The sequence below is a fragment of the Myxine glutinosa genome, unplaced genomic scaffold (assembly GCF_964187855.1).
Source record: "Myxine glutinosa unplaced genomic scaffold, kmMyxGlut1.1 SCAFFOLD_3589, whole genome shotgun sequence".
Taxonomy (NCBI): domain Eukaryota; kingdom Metazoa; phylum Chordata; class Myxini; order Myxiniformes; family Myxinidae; genus Myxine; species Myxine glutinosa.
The window spans coordinates 1-20,826 of NW_027619681.1; the positions used below are offsets into that span (position 1 = coordinate 1).

The 20,826-nt window shown below is 43.6% G+C and overlaps 1 protein-coding gene and 1 non-coding gene across 2 annotated transcripts; one reads left to right on the top strand and one right to left on the bottom strand.

Moving 5' to 3' along the window:
- Positions 1–734: 734 nt before the first annotated feature.
- On the bottom strand, positions 735–17,091 carry LOC144889419 (cilia- and flagella-associated protein 206-like; the record flags this gene model as incomplete). Its single annotated transcript, XM_078769632.1, has 3 exons — positions 735–1,582; positions 16,142–16,261; positions 16,856–17,091. Coding segments are annotated over 3 exons (521 nt in total), but the record flags the coding sequence as incomplete, so codon positions are not given.
- TRNAQ-CUG (transfer RNA glutamine (anticodon CUG)) lies at positions 8,657–8,728 on the top strand. The gene has a single exon. It is a non-coding gene; the product is annotated as a tRNA-Gln (tRNA).
- Positions 17,092–20,826: the final 3,735 nt, after the last annotated feature.

A 20,826-nucleotide genomic window follows, 5' to 3' on the forward strand; every position in this document is an offset into this window, starting at 1 on the left:
TGGACCAAACCATTTCATGTAAATAGAGGGGGGGGATATAATTTTAGATATATATATAGTACGGGCATGCCCTAGTATCTATAATTCCAGTAATCTCTGTATGTCTGTGTGTATGTATGTGTGTCTGTGACCGCTGTTTCTCGACAACCACGGGTCCGATATACTTTAAACTTGCCAGGTATATTGCTGGGGACCTGAGAATGTGCCTTTTCAAGGTTTCATATTAATCGGACAAGTAGTTACCGAGCTATGTCCAAAAAACGATTCAACCAATCAGAGAGCAGCGAGCTATCACGTGTGCCGAACGTGCCGAACAGACTCTGCCTCGGACGGCACATTTGAGAGCGTATTCATTTATTTCACGTTGGCAAACTATGTTGGCGTTAAACTATGTTTTAAAACTAATTAAAACTAATTTGCGATTCATCGTAACTGCGATATGCGACCTTCCGGACAGTCAAATGAGGACGTCACTTCCGGACTTACGGATAGTCATAGTGACGACGTACTGATGCTGAACGTGGCGAGCAGACGCTGTAAGGTACGATCGATTGTAGTACACGTTTATAATAACTCTGCCGATACGAGGCCCGATTAACTGCAGCGCCATCCGAGCTGCGGCGTCGGGACGATACATTCATTGTACGGTCACATCACGCACTTACGGGCACGCCCATGGGGCCCATGGGCACGCCCATGCATGCATGGGCGAAGACATTTTTTTTATTTTTTTTGGCAAGGAACGGGCACCCACGTACGGGCACGTCCTAGTACATATAAAATGGAGCAAACATACCCTGAAAACCCTTAAAGACCGTGAAGACTCAAAAGACCTCGAGGACCCAAAATACTCCAAAGACCCAGATGACCCAAATACCCGAAAGACCCAAAAGACTCCAAAGACCCCAAACATAATTAAAGACCACGAAGACCCTTAAGAGCCCAAAGATGCATAAGATACATTAGACCCATTAGACCAGCTTGGACCCTTGACCATTTAGAGCTTCAGACCACTTGGAGCTTTTTTTTGATTACAAATTAATTACAAATAAATAATATCACCAATATTCTGAATAAATGTGTCCAAAAGAAATGTTTTTATAATGATTGGTGTAAAATCATGACAACACAGAAACTTGCGTAGTCATTATCCTCAGTTAATACAAGCTGAGCCTCTGTAGCGACGTGTGGTGAGTTCGATCTGTAACGATCAGTAATTTCATTGTGTAAAATGAACCAAAGTACCCCAATATGAATCGATGATCGATACATTCATTGTGCAAAATGAACCAAGGTACAAATTTGAACCAAGGATCGGTACGTACTTTCATTGTGTTAAATTAACTGAGATTTTATTTTTCACAAAAGGAATAAAAACTTCAAACGGTGCTGTCCTGCATCCTCTGATCGTCTGACTTCACGTCCTCATCCCCAGGAGGTACTTCAGGACTGACTCAGGCACAATTTTTCGTGGACTGTCAGGAAGGGCTTCAGCTCGCTGAGTAGCTTTTTCTGTGTGCTGAGGAAAGCCCAACTCATCTTGTAGACTACTCCACGCTTGAGCAACCTCAATGAACACCGGCTGGTGGAAGAACAGACAAGGTGATGGTGATGGTGATAACAATAATATTCTTATTATTATAATAACTAGCAACGATACCCGCCCTACGTGCGGGGCTTCAATTGGGAGGCCCAAATGAAAAGGAAAAATATCAGAACTTGAAGGCTTTTAAAATATTTTTAAAACGATTCATATAAACACTAGCAGAAGTACCCGCATTGCCGGGCGGGGGAGGAGGATGAGGGAGGGGAAAGATGGAGGGGAGGGGAATAGGGGGGGGGAGGGGGAGGGGGAAGGGGGGAAGGAGGAGGGGAGGGGGAAGAAGAGGGGAGGGGAACAGACAGGGGGTGAGGGGGAGGGGGAAGGGGAGGGGGGAAGGGGGGAGAGGGGAAGGGGGGAGGGGAGGGTGTGGGGGTGCCCGGGGGAAGAAGGTCCCCTCCCCCCCTCCCCCCTCCCCCCTCCCCCCTTCCCCCCCCCCTTCCTCCTCCCCCCCCCTCCCCTCTCCCCCCATTCCCCCCCCTCCACCCATCCCCCTCCCCCCCATTCCAGTCCACCTCCTCTTCCCCCTCCCCTCCTCCTCCCCCTTAACACCAGGGGGGTTGACTCAGCCTGTCATCCTACCGAGGTCGGCAAATTGAGTACCAGTTCACTGGTAATTCCCTGTGTGCCGCAAGAGGCGCCTAACAGGGTTGGCGGCACGAACCCGGAAGTCGGAACTCATTGTCCCATGTCAATCGGATGAAGTTGAAAAATTAACATTACGAAGTTTCTCTGGGACGTACTGATTCTGAATAATGAAGTTGAAAAATTAACGTTCCGAAATACGCTAACAGAAGCGCTGGCGCTGCGAAGCGCTAGAGGGAGCGCTGCGCTCCCTCCCTTCGATTCCCTCCCTCTTCTGCGAGCGCTCCTGCGCTAATACGCTAATTTAAAAAACCGACGTTTTTTAAATTTAAGGTGTGTTGTAGTTGCTCTGAGACGTACTGATTCCGAATATGCCTTTGGTTTTTCTCTGCGATGAGTAGTTCTCGAGTTATGAGGACAAACAAACAAACATACTTTACTGCTTTATATATATAAGATACGTTAAATCATATCACACGCAAATCATCAAAGTCTAAACAGTACATGGCACCCATTTTGAAAAAAGATTGAATTCTGCAAAACGGAAGCGGCCGCTACATGTCTTTCTCAGTCGCACGTTTATGTGTGAAGAGTGCGTGCCGAATCTGCAACACGGAAGCAGCCGCTACACGTCTTTCTCAGTCGCACGTTTATGTGTGAAGAGTGCGCGCCGAATCTGTAACATGGAAGCGGCCGCTACACCTGTTTCTCAGTCGCTGTGCACACGCTGCCGTGTTACTTTGGAGCCGCACGTTTCTATAGGAAGAGTTCATCAGGAGTCGATCTACTCTCTCCTGGTACGTAGAATTTCAACAAAAGCCAGATCACTGTTCATATCGGTAAATATTATTCCATCGTGTTTGGAAAAACTGGAAAATTGGAAAAACAATATAGCCTATTTTACTCCCAGGGGTCCCAGGAATACCCACCCAAAATATCGTTGTGATCGGTTGAGCCGTTTTTGCGGTACCTTCGAACGGACGGATGGATATTTGGTGAATTATAGTAAGATTATGAGATAATATGTGGCTGGCAGGAAAGCTTAGAGGTATGCCAACTAGTCTTTGAACTGTTGAGCCTGGGTTCAAATTCCAACCTAGCTATAAAACACTCGCCCTGGTGTTTCACATGAAGGGAACGCAATCAATGTGCATTTGGTACATTTGATGGATTGATCGTGTAAATTAAGGCACGATTTAAAAAGATGCATCAGTTAGAGGCCTTCTTACAAACATGGATGACATTATGAGATAAAGACAAAGTTGAGTTTGTGTCTGTTACTTGCCATTAAAATCCAACAACGGTCATTCACATGAAACATACAAACTACCTGTTCAATATGTTACAGTGCAGAAGTTGTCACCCAGACAACAACCAAACTTTGAGCTAGCAAGATGTGTAACCTGTTGTGGAGGAACCTCCAAGAGGGGCAGACCATGTACCTGCTACTCAACAGTCCAGTTTGCAATTTTTAATTTGTTTAGGGTACAGGGGATAACTCACCTACACTTCGTGATGAACACCATGGGATCTTTAGATTGGTATACATGCAGTATTGGATTATTAACATACATCCGACAACAGACCTTAATACACATTGATGCCTTGTCCTGACTGTGAAACACCAGGATGACCGTTTATTGCTGGGTTGGAATTTACCCCCATGCTAGACAACTTAGAGGCGAGCGCACATAACTCTAGGCTGTCATACCAGCCTAAACAAAGTTACAGATAAAGCACAGTGGCAGAAACCACAATAATTTTTTATGACATGTTTCAGTTGGCTGAAGGTCTCGACACCCAAATAAATCTGGTGAAGTTTTGATGATGACGTTTCCCATTAGAAATAAGCTTTTTTTGAATTAATATCTGAAGTACATGCTTGTACATGCAGTATATCAAAGGCTGGGAGAGGACATTAGGAAACACGAGCAAACCTTTTACAAAAAATAACAAAAATCCCCCCCCCCCCCCCTCCCATGCCTCCCCCCCAAAGCCCTCTCCCTCCCACAGTTCTCTCGATGTCTCCATGTCTCTCGGTCCCTGCTCTCAAATGTTGTGTTTGTGTCCTTCCCCCTCTCTCCCCATCTTGTCTACCGCTCCCGATGTTATTTGTTTTGTGTGTCTGTTTGTCTTTCTGTGTGATTAATGTTCGCTCTTTCACGAGCCTCGATCTTGTATCCAAAAAAAAAAAAGAAAAAAAAAAAAAAAGACATTTGGAAACAATGATTCATCTTCCATCTACAAGGCCTTCATCCGCTGCTTGATGAAGTACTGCTCTCCCCACAGGGCTGGCTCCCTTGCCTCACATCTTGCTCAGCTTGATGCCCTGGACACCAAGGCCGTCAAGATTATTAGAATCTCCCATAACTAAACTGATCTATGGGCCTATCACTTTCCCATCGCAGATAAGTCGGTAGTCTCTCTGTCTTCTACTGCCTCCTTTCTGGTCTTGCACCCTCTGCTCTTTCAGTGCTCCATCCCTCTTAGGTTTCCCCTGGGCGCAAGTAGTTCACCAGCAACCCCTTTCTGTTGAAACTCCCAAAATCCAGGTGCATTGTTCACCTTCACTCATTTGTTCCTCCCTTTTCCCACCTGTGAAGCCAACTTCCACATTCTATTCAATCTCATTCTTCCCTCCAGGTCTTCAAGACAGCTTTTCACCACCATCTCAGATCATTCCCCATCCAAAACCATGACCTTTTGTATACCCTCGTTAACCAACACCAAGCCCTTCTCCTTTAAAACTTCCATATTTTCACTTCTGAGAGTTTCCTTCTGTATCTATCTTGTCCACCCCGTGCATCATGCCCTTCCCTCGTTCTTCCCTACATTCCTTATTGCTATTGGTGTGCTTCCCCCTCTCTTTCTACTGTTCTTTTTGTTATGTTATTACATCTTGATGCATTCTATTTTCTAGCACCTTCTCGAGCCTTGACTTTGTATACAAAAAATAAATATATGTACACTGCCTTCAGAAAGTATTCACACCCCTTGACTTTTTTCACATTTTGTTGTTACAGCCTGAATTTAAAGTGGATTGAATTGAGATTTATTTTTGTCGATGATCTACACATAATACCCCATAATGTCAAAGTGGAATTTTGTTTTTCGAAATTTTTACAATATAATTAAACATTAAAAGCTGAAATGTCTTGAATGAATAGGGAATTCAACCCCTTTGCTATGACACTCCAAATTGAGCTCAGGTGAATTCAATTTCCTTTGATAATCCTCGAGATGTCTCTACAACCTGATTGGAGTCCATCTGTGGCCAATTCAGTTGATTGGACATGATTTAGAAAGAAACACAACTTTTTATATATAATGTCCCACAGTTGACAGTGCATGCTAGAGCAGACTCTACCATGAAGTCCAAGACCTGTCTATAGAACTCCAAGATAGAATTGTGAGGCGGCATAGATGTGGGTACTTAAAAAAATGTAATACTTACATTATTTGCTAACTGGTATCCCATCCCAGGTCACTATCCTCTTCATCTAAAGTATCAAGCAAGCCCGGCTACGCCGCTGTGAGACTTTCGGTCTTGTTTTGAAGTACTCCAAGTCTCTAAGCTGTCTGTCACCATGGAAGCGAAGAGATTGTATTGAGACACTAGTTTATTCTGTATGTTTCGAGTCAACAATAAAGCAACCATACACCGCTTCAATTCAGTAACTTTTCAGTCACGACAAACGGATTGCAGTGCTACGATTATATTTACTATATTATTATTATTAACATTATTATTATTACGAAAATGATACCACTGTATTAAGAAACCTGGGCTAATTTGTCCGAAGCGGCCTGAAGTTGAGGCATGAAGGCATGAAGCCTAAGGACTATACGTACTGTGTTGTTGGAAGACCCATAAAGCTGATGCTTTCGATATGTGATGGTAAATTTAACAATCGGTTTGTTTGTGTTTCACACTGAATGAAAAACGTAAAGGTAGAGCATGGCGATTGTGATAAATGACAGGTTCGACGATGTGTTCGGCTTGAACGGCATATAAATCAAAAGGGCGGTGTGTGGAGTCAGCCGTCGTATATCACAATGACATCACAGACGTAATCACATCACATCACACCTGTCATGTGACCAGATCCTCAGCGCTGATTGGTATACGTTTGAGAGGACAAACTGTTACAGATGCGGCACTTCCGTGGTTGTGGTTTTCATCCAAATGAGATATTTCTGGTTCTAGGTATTATGGTTATTGTTGTTTAAGGGAAATGGTTATTGTGGATAAAGGTTAAAAGCGCTCCTGGTAAAAAAAAAAAAAAAGAGACAGGAAGCCGGATGGAGAACTGGAAGAAGGCGTGAGGGGAAAAGTGGAAGGAGATGCATGTCTTGAAGCTCCGTAGCGAGCGTGATCGAACGAAAGCCTTTGAGTCTCCTTGAAAGGACTTTCCTGCGATAGGTGTTATCGCTGGAGGATTGAGAAACCTGCATAGGCAGGTATAGGCATTGAGGTTCCAGAGAATCCTCGCCTAGGCGCTTCGACTCAAGTAAGAGCCGTCGGCCATTTTGCACCATGCGCTGCGTTCACCGAAAAAGGTTTTGCTATGCGTCAGCTTTACTCACCCTCCAGTTGTCTGCCGGGGATGTGTGTGCGCGAAAGCGGCGTTTGAAGAATACGTTGCGGTTGGCGGATTGACCTGCGAACATGCACGTCTGGATCGTGCCTTTGGGACTTCCCATCCCGCTGCCAGTTTACCTTTGGTTTGGACCACGTGACTGTCTACGCTTTGCCTACGCTTCATTACTCGCCTCATCGTCTCATCCCTACTCGCAGGAGCGTATCACCTTGGAGTTATAGAGACATTGAGGAGGGTTCTTTTCCAGTCACTGGGAGGGCGCAGTGAGTTACCTAATTTTAGCAGATGGTACCATCTTAAGATATATTGAGTGCACTTTGATTGCTATTGGTTGTACCTTTATTATTGTGTGTGATTTTTAATACAACATCTGTTCGTTTATAATCCTTGGTGTGGTTTCACTCGTGATTACTGACACAGAACAACATATTTTTCTGCCGTGGCTCCTCTCGGGGTTCGGAGGTATACCGAGACCAGGAGGTCGGGGAGGAACACGTAACAAAACATACATACATACTGTTACGTGCTCCTCCCCGAACCCTGGTCACGGTGTACCTCCGAGCCTCGAGAGGAGTCACGGCAGAAAGATGTGTTATTCTGTGTGTCAAAGATCAATGGTGAAACCACACCAATTGCTACCAACAAACAAGTATTGTATTAAGGTCACACAAGAATAACAGTACAATAACAATATTAATCAATTGTACAACCAATATATCATTCCTATGATGGTACCATCAGTTTCGTACAATATAACTCACTGTGCTCCAAATGAGCGAAAATAACATTCCCAATGTCTCTGTCCCAGCTTCAAACCAAGGTCGATCCATGCTCCAGTGATCTTCAGAACGATGTTGTATCGAGACCAGAATCCCGTTCGGTTGACAGTCACACTGCCAAAGATAGGCAAAAGTGTCCTCAAGAGGCGGCTGGGAAATCACACCTTCGGGTATGGACGTTCAACGGCTCCCAATCGGCGAACCGCAATTTCCCACTCAAAATCCATGTTACACACACACACCAGGTTAACGGCTGGATCCGTTGAAATGGTTAAAGCGAGGGGAAAAACCTGGAGCGATGCGAAATCAGGCGCGAGGTAAAATGGCCAATGGTCCGTTCTCGAGACGTAACGGCATTCCAATGATTCTCTTCGGAATCAACCGCAAAACCTATCACGCAGGTTTATCTGTCACAGCGATAACAACTCTGTCGCAGGAATCCCTTTCCCAGGAAACCCTGCGTTCGCCAGCGTTTGCTCAAAACCTCAACGCAGCTCGGATCCTTCTCGACCTCACTTGCTCCACCTCCTTTTTTCCTCTTCTTCCTCCTCTTCTTCGTCCGGTTCCCGATCCGGTTTCCGGTTTCTTTTTAAAACACTAACTTTTTTTTACCTTTTGAAACCAGTAATCTCTATTTCACTTAAACGATAACAATAATAGTACATGCAACCTAAAATGTTTACAGTGGATGAGAACCACAACAACGGAAGTGACGAATCCGTAACAATACGGACAAACTGTTCTAGATGGCTTTGCCCTACAGGCTATGCTGTAAAAAATATCTTAGTGAATTGAATTGTCGTCGTTGATAACCAGAGATATCACACATGACACATGATCGGAGTAACATGATATACAAACCTATAAATGCTACTTATCTTCGGAGACAAGCAGAATGTTGAGACTATTCTTAATCTGGAGTAAGGAAGAGAAATTTCAAGCATGGAAGGATTGTTTATCATCAAACAACAAATGCCTTGTTAGGGTAAAACTGAAAACTAAAACTGAACTAAACCAAAACTGAAACATACATAATTAAGGCATTGCCTTCCATTGAAAAGAAGAATTCGACTTCATGGAATCAGCATAGTGGTTCCATGGTGTAATGGTTCGCACTCTGGACTCTGAATCCAGTGATCCGAGTTCAAATCTCGGTGGAACCTCATCCTCTTTTGATGAGTCTTCAACAAGCACATCGTACTTCATTGGATGACAACAGGGATCAAGTGAATCTCGATTTAGATGACTACATCGATTTAGATGACTACAACAGATGACTGAAAGAGCAAATTTTATAAAGACTTATGTTACCAACCATCCTTACATGTTTTGAACCTGCTTGGTTCCACTCCCATTCGTGACGTCATTATAATAATAATAACAGTTCCATTTCCCCTCTGTGCTTTTGGGGTTGGGGACTGCATCAAGCTGCCCACCACCATTCAATAACATTTTCCTTTGCCGAGACCTTTACTCTGAACAGCTCACCAAACCCAGCACAGGGGGCAGTTGAAGCAGCCTTCATACATGGTTGGAATTTCTAATGTTGACGTGGGAACCAGCATGCAATGGCCTGATGCAGTTCCCTCCTCGATTAGAGCAGAACTCAGAAATAGCCTGGGTACAGGCCCACAATAACCGGCAAGCTAGCTTTCACAGAAACGAGATAGTGAATTAGAGTTCATCGATGCTGCGATAGAGGGGAGATTGAGTACAGTGCAAGGATCGGTTCATTGGCAGAGTGACATGGAGTGGAGGCCAGAATGTTAAGCTAAAATGACGTAAGACTCAGCAAGAAATTATGTATTCCCCATTTTTAAACAACAACAATAAATTATTCACCAACTGAATCATCCAGAGTTGTTGAATCATCAAGTGTTCTTGTTTGAAATATGTGGAATGCTGTGCTTCCTTGAATTCGCCGTGGGGTGTACTCACCTCCGGGTTGCTTAGCCAGCTATAAACGGTAACCCTGGTGTTTCATATGAAGGGCAAAGAGAAAGCGGCATTAATGTATGTGCTGTCCATTGGATGGACGTTAAATGGGGCATCCAGTCTGCCAGTATTAGTTGGTGGACATATATCTGTGTCTTGTGAAGGGTAGGCAAGGTATCCACAAAAACTTTAACAAAGCACAAATTCCTGCTCTAACCTAGCCTGCATAGCTGAATGTCAGTCCCAGTCAGTATGTATGCAAAGTCTAAGCTCATTTGTGAACAGTGCAATGACCCAGAGGGATCATTGTAAGTACAAAGCAAGTAAATAAACCTTCCATAATTTCTTACATCCACGTGATTCTCACAGGCAGTCCCATGGTGCCAAATCTCAGCCCATGGAATGGTGCGAATGATATATGGTCCTTCCGAAAGCAATCAAGCCTGGTGTTGGCTTAACGATTAAGGTGCCTGGTTTAAGATGCGAGGGTCCAGAGGCCGATCCCCTTTCGTGCCGTTAAATACCAGCAGGTGGGTTGACTCAGCCCGTCATCCTTCCGAGGTCAGCAGAATGAGTACTAGCTTACTGGGAAGAATGAGTCATTTGAGTATCCTGCATTGGAGTAGCATCCCATCCAGGATTGTGCTTCTAGCTTCGTGACTTAGGCTTCATGAGGTGTAACATAGCAAAAACAAACTTGTTCGAGTTTACAAGACTCGGTAAAAGCAAGAAACAGATCTCTCTTACAAAAAAAATCTCATGATATTCGATGACAATCTTACGAGATTTCAATCAGATTTCATCAGAAATCATAGCATTTTATTTGGATTTAGCTAAGGCCTCAGTTGGCTAAAATCGGTTTTAAGCCTAGGCCTCTAAGTAAGGCAATAAACAGCTTAGAGTCTAGGTCTTAGAAGACACTTAGAAACAGACTTGAAACTCGGAATCAGGTGAGAAATAGGGTTTCAGAGCCTTGTAATCCACAATGTTGACAAGACAGAGGCTGTTAAATCCTCCTATCCCTTCCAAGGCCTCAAGCAGGTGCTGCAGTAACATCTCATGTCAGGTCGCATCCCTACTCACAGTATTTTCGATCCCCATTAATCCTACCTAACCTAACCCAAATCTATTACTTCCAGTTTACTATGGCTTCAAATTCACACAAAGGATCCTGGTCATATAATTGGGCATGCAACTTGCAAAGTTTCCTCCCCTTCTCTCGTTCCTCTTTTCCTGCTCATTCGTTTCCTTCCTTGCTGTGCCCAACTGAGGCCCCCCTGCCCGGTTATCAATTGGTTGCCTTTTTATCCTCTGTCGCCTCATTCTTCCATGAACCTCTATCTTGTGCAATAGCAAATGGGTACCCGACATTGCCCGGTACTGTTCTAATCCTGAGAACATTTTGAAGAAATCAAATGTTGTTTTTTTCCATTTTTTGTGTGGGCCAAAAACACTTCCCTACACCTAATAAGAAATGGGATTGGGTATCATTTAATATTACTTTTCACATAGCTACACAAGCTTAGGCACTATATGGGAGTGAGTAATTTTTTAAAATGCCAAAAATTCGAACTTTTTTGTTCAGAAATTAAAAAACGTTTTTTTTTGCCTAAAGCACTCCCCAGCACTCACTGATGAACCTCTGAAAGTTTGACGAAGATCTGTTCAGCCATCTCTGTGAAAAACGGCAACACACACAGACAGACAGACAGACAGACAGACAACCATCTCTCATACAGTAGCGATAAATAAATAAATAAATAGAGTTCTGGGAAAATTAATCACAGTTGTCAAGAAATATGTTTGAGTCTCGGCCTCAGCTGCTAAGAACAGGTTTGTTTTACTGTACATCAGTGGTTCTCAACCCCTGTCCCACAGGCCACATGTAGCCTAATCAGCAAATAGGTGTGGCCAGTGTGATTAGCATATTAGTATAATATGAAATAATTGATTAGGGAACATGTCTTTCAATCCTGACAAATCTCACACTCTTACTATGTCTCTCCGAAAAGACCGACTGGACAACCCTCCCATCTACTTTCTGAACAATCCTCTCCAAGAAGTTCTGTCACTCAAGCTTTTGGGTCTCACTATCTGCCATGATCTTTCTTGGGAAAACCACATTTCAAATCTGGCCTCCAAAGCCAGTCACCGACTGGGCATCCTCCGTCGTGCGAAGTCCTTCCTTGGCACACCTGAGCTCTTCACCACATACAAGGCTTTCATCCGCAGCTCAATGGAATACTGTTCCCCCCTCTGGGCTGGTGCTCCTGCCTCACACCTAGCTCAGCTTCACGCTGTTGAAACCAAAGCTTTCAGAATCATTGGAATCTCCCGCGATGAAGCTAACTCCGAGGGCCTTTGACTCACTCACCGCAGGCAGGTTGGTGGTCTTTCTGTCTTCTTCTGACTACTCTCCGGCTTAGCTCCCCCCAGCTCTATCTGTGCTCTGTCCCCCAAATATTCCTACAGGTCGCACAAGATCTGCCAGCAACTCTCTTCTGGTAAAATTGCCAAAAACCAAGACTCTCTGCTCACCTTCCCTCCTGCATTCCTCTTTTCTCCCGCCTCTGGAACAAACTCCCTCACTCTCTTCAATCTCTCTCCTCCCTCCAGGTCTTTAAAACAGCTGTTCACTACCATCTCTTATCTTCCCCCATTCTAAACCTTGATCTTTTCTACCCCCGTTAATTCAAATCCTGGAAGTTATAGCAATGTCCATGTGTTTTATACCTCTCCCACCACCCCCCCCCCCCCCCACCTTCCCATGCCTCCTCCCCCCAAGCCCTCTCCCTCCCACAGATCTTCCGATGTCCCTGTTCTCTGCTGTTGTACTTGTGTGCTTCCCTCTGTCTCCCCATCTTGTCTCTCGCTCCCTTTATTGTATGATTTGTTTATCCGTTTTTTAAATTTGTGATTGGTGTTAGCTCCTACCGGAGCCTCGATCTTCCACACAAAAAAAAAAAGAAAAAAAAGGGAAATTGATTTTAAACATTGTATATTTCGTCGTATTTTGCAAATGCAAATGATCTTTATAGATATTTGCCATAGTGTTACAATGAAAATTATTTTAATCGATTTGTATTGCATTGCTATTCTGGATGTAAGATCAGAGCTAGCACACTGGCATTGGCCCATCGATCCAACTGACCTTTCCAAACTTTGCCAATGCTCGGTCAATGTCAATGTGCTCAGCTGAGATGCGGCATGCTGTGCTGATGCAGTGGCATATTGTGAGGGTGTGGCCCACATAACACATGGAAAGTGGCATCCATGGCCCTCAATGGTGAATAGGTTGAGAACCCTTGGTCAATATATGTCTGATCAGTCCACAGGAAACAAGTCTTGTTATCGAAACAAACAAGTAATGGTGAAGAATCACTTAAATAATTATACCAGCCGGATCCGAATCCGGATGTTCAACAAAATCTAATGATTTCGTCCTTGTCACATACTGTTCGTCCTTGTCACTGTCACATACCTCTCTGCTAAATTTCGTTTGAATCCGTCCATAACGTTTTGAGATATCTTGTTTGCAGACAGACAAACAAACAAACAGACAGACAGACAGGGGTGAAAACATAACCTCCATCCACCATCGGTGGCGGACAAAGCAACAAAGCTCTTTTACTTTGGTGTAGACTTTCGACCTGTATGGCATGCAGATACCTAAGTTTATGTCGATATTTATGTCGACATCTTTATGCATATTTATGTCGATGGATTGTTCCCTAGTGATGCCAATGCTTCCAGGATCTCATCAGAAACACCATAAACACATTGAAACCGACCGGACATATCAGAACCTGTAAAAGCATGGACACCTATTATAGGTGATGTATGTTTTTGGCCTAACTTGTCATGCATAAGTCGCACTGCAGTGTTTCTCTTCAGTTTACCATTCCCCGTGGAAATCTTGCAGCAACTGGAAGGCTGGGATACATACATTTGAATCATCAGTGGGAAGACATCAGTATCTGGAGAATCAATCACAACCTTTGCATCTCTGTCAATTCTAAATGCGTGCAGTAAGAGTAAAGTGTCTGCCTCTTCTTGGCTGTGGGTGAGTGTGTTGTTTGGAACACAAATATTTCCCTTATTTTCTGGTCAACGGTCACAATTAATTATTTCAATCTGGTGCTATGGAGCTCTTGCTGAGATCTAGACTCTTGGCAGCTAAATAATCGGTAAGATCTGCTTTGGTCTTGATCTCCAATAGGAAATCGTTCCATAAAATATTCAGGATTAACGTACTATCCTTGATATTGTATGTATGTATTCTACATATTGTATATTGATTTCCCTTTTGTCCTCTTTTTCCTCATTTCTCTTTTTTTTCCTCACGTGTTGAGATGTCGATCAAATACCGGTCACTTTCTCATCCATGACTTATTTGGTAAGCAGGTTTGAAATATCATCCTGACCCTCATCTACCATACTATGGCAACCCTCTACTACCACTCTGAAAAATAAATATATTAATAAAATTGAGTATTGTTAATGTCATGGGCTCCAGACACAATTTTAAACCTGTAATAAAATTATTTAAAATAACATTTTTATGGAAAATAATTATAAAATTGTGCCACTTTTTATAGTAGTGGCCATCTTGAATTTTGTACCTTCTACAAGTTTTCAAAAAATGCCATCCTATTTTTAAAATATCTTTATAAAGCACAATGTCAGTTTGTGTTTGTCCAGATGTCTGTCCCCCTTCATAAGGGTAGGTTTTAAAGGCCAATCTTTTAACATGAATGTGTGTTCACCTCGGTCTATTTTTGAGGATAAAACAAACTCGTAAAACATTTTCCATAAAAGAATAATTACGTCTCTTCTATTGGAATTGTAGATGGTGGCTTGCAAACCGAGCCTCAAGGGCGGTTTACAGAAGCATTTAAAAAGAAAATAACAAATACAAGGCGCAGGGAGGTGAAATTCACTGCATGTGATGCGCAACGCACGAATAGTAAATTGAGTGTTCATTTACACCCTTATGATGTCTAATAAATGAAGAAGATATAAGCACACCTGACACTAGGCCGAGGCTTCAGACTTTGGCACGCTCACGAAGCTGCACCGTCGAATAAACTGTTCCAACCCTATTTGACGGGCTTTTTAATAGTGTCTTTATAATACCTTAATGCAGAATCAAGTGATAATTTGCTTTTAACAAACATTTTACACGAAAGTTATTTTTTATGACATAATGACCTGCAATATACAGTATTTTCACTGCTCCTGATTTATTATTTGTGACAGAATGCATAACTCGTGAAGAAACAAGATTGATTTAAACCAGCAGAAAATGAAGCAAACATGCCAAACCTAAGTATGAACCCCAAACACCTGTTCTTCATGCAAGACTAGAGTTTGTAGAAGGTGTTTCGTGGATTGAGAGTGCAACGCGATGCTCAAGACTTGATGCCATGAAGCATAAAGCCATAATGAGTACAGAGCCTTTGAACTTGGATACACGTTTGGCTGCAGTCCAGTGGAAACAGGAAATGAGACCACTTTATACGAAACAACCAATTATTGAAACTAAACACGTGCCGGTGTGGTGCTCAGTATATTAATAATGTGGTTATAAAAACAAGTTTCTAACCACATGCTCATTTGAAACAGTATTTGAATGAATCAACAAGCAGTGACCAAACTGAGATAAAGGCAATCTTGCTCGATATCACAATGCCCCAATCCAATCCAAATTTCAGTTTCGGGTCTACTTCCGGGAGAAACATCAAACGAGCTAAAGCCAGGTGTGTGTACAAGTCCAAGGATCGTAAGAAACATAACTGCTAGGGAAGAGCTACATTCAGCTTGCAAACAAAGAAATCCCTGGAAATGAGGTACAACTTGTGAGCTTTTGGCCATTTTCTCACTTAACCACAGGCTTTGCCAGAAGGATCTCGTTTGTCAATCCGATCCCACTACCCCCCAGCTCGTCCTTATTAACGCTAAGCCAAGGAGATTTAAGGCTGAAGGGGTCTGCCCCCAGATGGCGGGGACCCAGGGAAGTTTGTGCAAGCTACCTTGTGAACTCAAAACTCAAGCCGTATCCCTAATGGGGGCAATTGTAGATCCCCAATACAACAAACAAATAAAACCTTCAACAGGCTCAACCACTCCAACAAAATGAACTGAAAGATGAAGAATGAATGTGCTTTTGATCTCAATCATTGCAAAACAGTCCAATTGTGACTGAATGAGTTGAATAATCGCTGTACGCCTGACGGTCAAGAACATCTGCATGGTCAGCGGTATAAGTAAGTTGAGAAAGATATCAAGATTGACACAAAAGGTCATAAGGAACTGAATAATAATAACGATAGTTGTAGTTGTCAGAAATCCTCAAGATAAGTGTTAATGCAACATGGTTTGAACCTAAAGGTCAGATCTCCAAAGCACCTCCACCTAGAAGGACATTCAGTAAGATCCTGATCCTACGAATGGATAACCCAATGTAAATTGGAATTCCACCAAATGAGTCGTGAGCATAACTTCGCCGCACAACAAAGGTATTTAATATTGTTTGAAAGATATTTTGTGTGAACAAATGGTAATTGTGCTGTATTGCAAAATTGAAGATTGTGAAGGTGTATAATTTAACTCAAGGATGTGTTGGTGGTCTCTAGACTTACGTAGACCTGCGAGGTTAGCACCGCTGATTTGGAACCGATGGTTTCCTTGACCTGTTCCATGTTCTTGCTCAGCAGTTCTCGCACCTTTTCCACTCGCTGGGTCGAATTGACCAGGTCATCCTACCCCCACACACACACGCGCGAGTTAATCCAAGGCTGGTACTTCAAAGCAACGGCCGATCAAGGTTTAACCTTGAAAATCGCAGCAATACATTTTTGATTTGACCACATACATCAAGGACAATTTGGCATATAGAAGTATTTTATTGCTGCACATGTGTATCATCAAATTTTAATGCAGCAGTTTCTATTCATAAAGGCACATATTTTCCAAGGATGTTTCTGTGGTGGTGGTAGGTGGATGACAGTGAAACCAGAAGCACACAAAACCCCAGCCTGGAAACGCATATGAAACCAACTGGCCAGTGGGAGCCAACAGAGTTAATGCTGGGGAAATCCCTCTCAGTGAATAGGGATGCCGACCATGGAAAGCAAAAAATAAAAAGCCCAGTTACATTGACTAAGTGGTCAGAAATTGTTTTAAGATGTTGTCAGTGAGCATGTGGATGTGATTAAATCCACGGACAGGCAATTGGCCGTGCCGGAAATGTGCCAGAGGCAGAGGTTGCATGGGGGCAATGCTGAGGGAAGGGAGTGTGTAAGAGGTGAGGAGTAACATAGAAACAATGTGAGCATGAATGGCAACATCCTCACGGTCAGGGTCTTGAGGAAGCACTCATGCTGCCGGCTGTTAAAAAGCAGCTCCTTGATGAGATCCGGACTGAGGCCATTCTTGAGCAGCTGCTTGTCCTGTTTCGTTCTCTCCAGCAGGGCAGTGTACTTGAAGGATAGTTGGAGGGAAAACGGAATCTCCAAGTCCAGTTGATTTCTGACCGCTTGTATGGTTTCACTAAGGATGTCAGGCACTGGAAACAATGTTCCAACTGTTTCTTAGATGGATGGGAAACCCAAGGACACTTAACATTGCTTAAATACTTTAAGTGACCTCAGTGACATACACTGTTATATGAGCCAAATAAGAGCAGCCGCCTACTCAGCTTTACTCATTTCAAAGGTGTTTCATGTCTTGTGTGTGTGTGTGTGTGTGTGTGTGTGTGTGTGTGTGTGTGTGTGTGTGTGTGTGTGTGTGTATGTGTGTATATGTGTCTTCAGCTCTATTTAATTGTGTAGCCTTCAGAGACCAACAGTTCAAAGAACTTCTTGGTTTGAAGGATCAAAACCTCGATGATGGAGATGGACGGTGCCGGGCTGATGATCCAGATGGTCATTGAATCAGGCAGTCAGTAAACTGAAAGAATTATTCATGTCCCTCCCTCCCTCTCTCTCTTTTCTCTCTGCCTCTCTCCCTCTCTTTCTCTCTGTGTGTCTGTCTGCCTGTCTCTCCGTCTGCCTCTCTGCCTGTCTCCCTCTCTGTCTCTCTGCCTCTCTTGTCTCCCTCTCTGCCTCTCTTGTCTCCCTCTCTGTCTCTCTTGTCCTCCTCTCTGTCTCCTTGACTCTGTTGTCTCCCCCTCTGTCTCCCTGCCTCTCTTGTCCCCCTCTCTGTCTCTCTGCCTCGCTTGTCTCCCTCTCTGTCTCCCTGCCTCTCTTGTCTCCCTCTCTTCCTCTCTTGTCTCCCTCTCTGCCTCTCTTGTCTCCCTCTCTGCCTCTCTTGTCTCCCTCTCTGCCTCTCTTGTCTCCCTCTCTGCCTCTATTGTCTCCTCTCTGCCTCTCTTGTCTCCCTCTCTGCCTCTCTTGTCTCCCTCTCTGCCTCTCTTGTCTCCCTCTCTGTCTATCTTGTCTCCCTCTCTGTCTCTCTTGTCTCCCTCTCTGTCTCTCTCTCTCTCACCCCCTGCTGGCGTGTTGTGATTTGGATGTGGCGTCATGGCTGCCGTATGCTGCTGCTCTGTATTGTGGTGAGTCGTCAGTGTATTGTTTTTGTCCCTACAGCTCCCCCACCCCTTCTCTCTTTTCCTGTTACACCCTATGTGCCTTTGGCGTTTTGTTCTTCATTTTTCTGCTCCTTTATATTCAAGAGAGAGATTGAGAGTGGGCCTATTTTGGTTGCGGCCTATCCGTTTTTGACAATGCTTTGCAAGCCTTGTTTATGCTTATAATGCGTTTTTGGTTTTTCATTTTTGCTCGATTTATTTAGGTTTGATACCTTCTTGTCCGCTTCGGACAAGAAGGGCACGATAATATCGCCGACATGGCGAATGTACGCTCTCGATGTGAGGGTTTCGAGGGTTTAACCCGGAAGCATGCGTTCCTCCCAACGGAGTTCCTGTAGAGGACATTATCCTTGCAGTTGGGAATATTATTGGTGATGAAAATATTCATGCTGCGTCACGTATGCATCAGAAAGTAGTTGTTTTCGTTTCAGACGATGAACTCGTCCATGACGTTGTAAGTGCCGGAATAAGCACAGCGAGTGGTCATTTTATGATGGCGTCGCCGATGTTGACTCCGGTGACGAGAGTCGTTATATCAAATGCACCTCCGTTTATTTCCAATGACAGGATTATGACCGTGTTATCACGTTATGGTAAAATGGTGTATCGGATATCTACAATTCCTCTTGGCTGTCGGAATGAACGTGTTAAACACGTCATGTTTCCGAAGGCAGGTGTACATGGTCCTACTAGACCGTGGGGACGATACGGGCCTCAATATCTCGTTCAAAATAAACTTCGAGGACACGAACTACCAGGTGTACACATCGTCCGCCACCTTAACGTGTTTTCAGTGCGGAGCGTTCGGGCATTTAAAATGGTTTTGTCGCAAAGCCTCGTGTGTCAGGTGTGGGGAAAAAAGGTCACACTGATGCGGTGTGTAAGGAGGAGGTTACCGTGACTCCAATAATTAACATTCCTATTGGGAAGGAGGTTAATGTGACTACACCGCTTAATGTTTCCAACGAGGAGGAGGTTACCATTACTCCACAAATTAACATTCCAAATGAGGAGGAGGTTAATGTTAATGCACTGCTTAATGTTCCCAATGAAGGTGAAACCAGCGGCTCAACCTCCAATGTTATTCCTCCTCGGCAAAGCGTTGCTATGGATACCGAGTCTTGTCACCAATAGTAAACCTGGAGAAGTGTAATGGGATTCAAACGGTACAACAAAGTGCTTCCATCACTCACACGGACGCAGGTGATGATGTAAATAAATCTGACGTTGAGTCCGTGAATGATACGTTATCGATCCAAGTACATGAAGGTGATCAAACTATGGTCCAACATAGTTATGCCCATTTAGCAAATGAGGGTGTAAACACAAATCCGCAGGAGTGTGGAAACAATGATTTGACTCCAGTTGAGGAAAGTCGCAGTCAGGCTGCCAATGTTTCCCAAACCCAACACTCTGGGGACCCCCAGACGCTGGCATACTTGTTCATGAAACAGGAATGGCTGAGGGTATTGACCCAGACCCCTTTGGGGCAATTTCTGACTTATCAGAATCAGAGGAGGAGGTGGATGTGACTGTTTTATCACAATCAATGGTGGATCAGCCCCAAGTCCCTCCTCATCTTGTTCTCTCGTTTCTCAATGAAATGTACAGACAACGGAATGTTGTCATTTTTGATCATTTCCCCGACTTGGCTTCCTTTATTCAGGCTGCAAAACTGGTCCTAAAAAAATCTGAGGAATTAAACCTCACAAAATCACAGTTTCATCGACTAAAGAAAGTTATAACAAAGGTAAAGTTTGAGTAGTTTCAGCATCAGACCAAATTCACTAACAAATATGAAGACACTCACTCTTGCAACTTTTAATATAAATGGTGGTGGGGCGAGTAACATCTGCCAGATCCAAGTAAATAATTTACTCAAACGGAAACAAGTTGATGTGATCTGACTGCAGGAAACTCATATCATTGAGAAGGTTGAACATGACTGGAGCAGCATTTTATAGGTAAATGCTTCTTCAGTAACATGTCGTCTGTATCTGCTGGAGTTGGGTTCTTGTTAAAACCAGGACTTGTACCTGACTCTTGCCTCTTTCAGGAGGTGATAAAGGGCCGGTTTGCTTCCCTGGAACTGGTGATTAATAACCTAAAATTTGTTATTTTTATGTATATGCACCAAGTGAAAGTACTGACCGTAAAACTTTCTTTACTGTCGTGGTAAAGCAATTAAATTTGTTTGACCTAAATCAGTGCATATGCATGGGGGGGGGGGGGGGGGGGTAGGGAGGGGTTGATTTCAATTGCACGTTTGAGCCCAAATTGGACAGGAACTCACCAGAACCACATCCCGAAGCCCATGGTGACCTCTCCCATTTCCTTTCCGTCGTGGGTTTTCTTGATGTATGGCACTTAAAGGACCAACAGTACACATGGTGTCGATGTTCCAATGGTCAAGTGTCCTTAGCGAGGGTTGAGCGATGGTACATCACCCCATGTTTTAGGAATATGATAGCCTTCTCGAATATTGTCCCCTCTATCTTCTCTGACCACCACATGGTCACTATGGGTCTATCCTTTCCTCAATTCAAACATACTAGTGCCTATTGGAAATTTAATACGTCTTTTGGATGATGCCTTTTTTAAGAAGCCTTTCGCAATCTATGGATGGCAGTAGTTGAAAAAAAACCAACCCTTTTTTCTTCCACAACCTATGGTGGGACAATATGAAAACCCATATAAGGCTGTTTTGTCAACAGTTTAATTCATATGTCACCCATG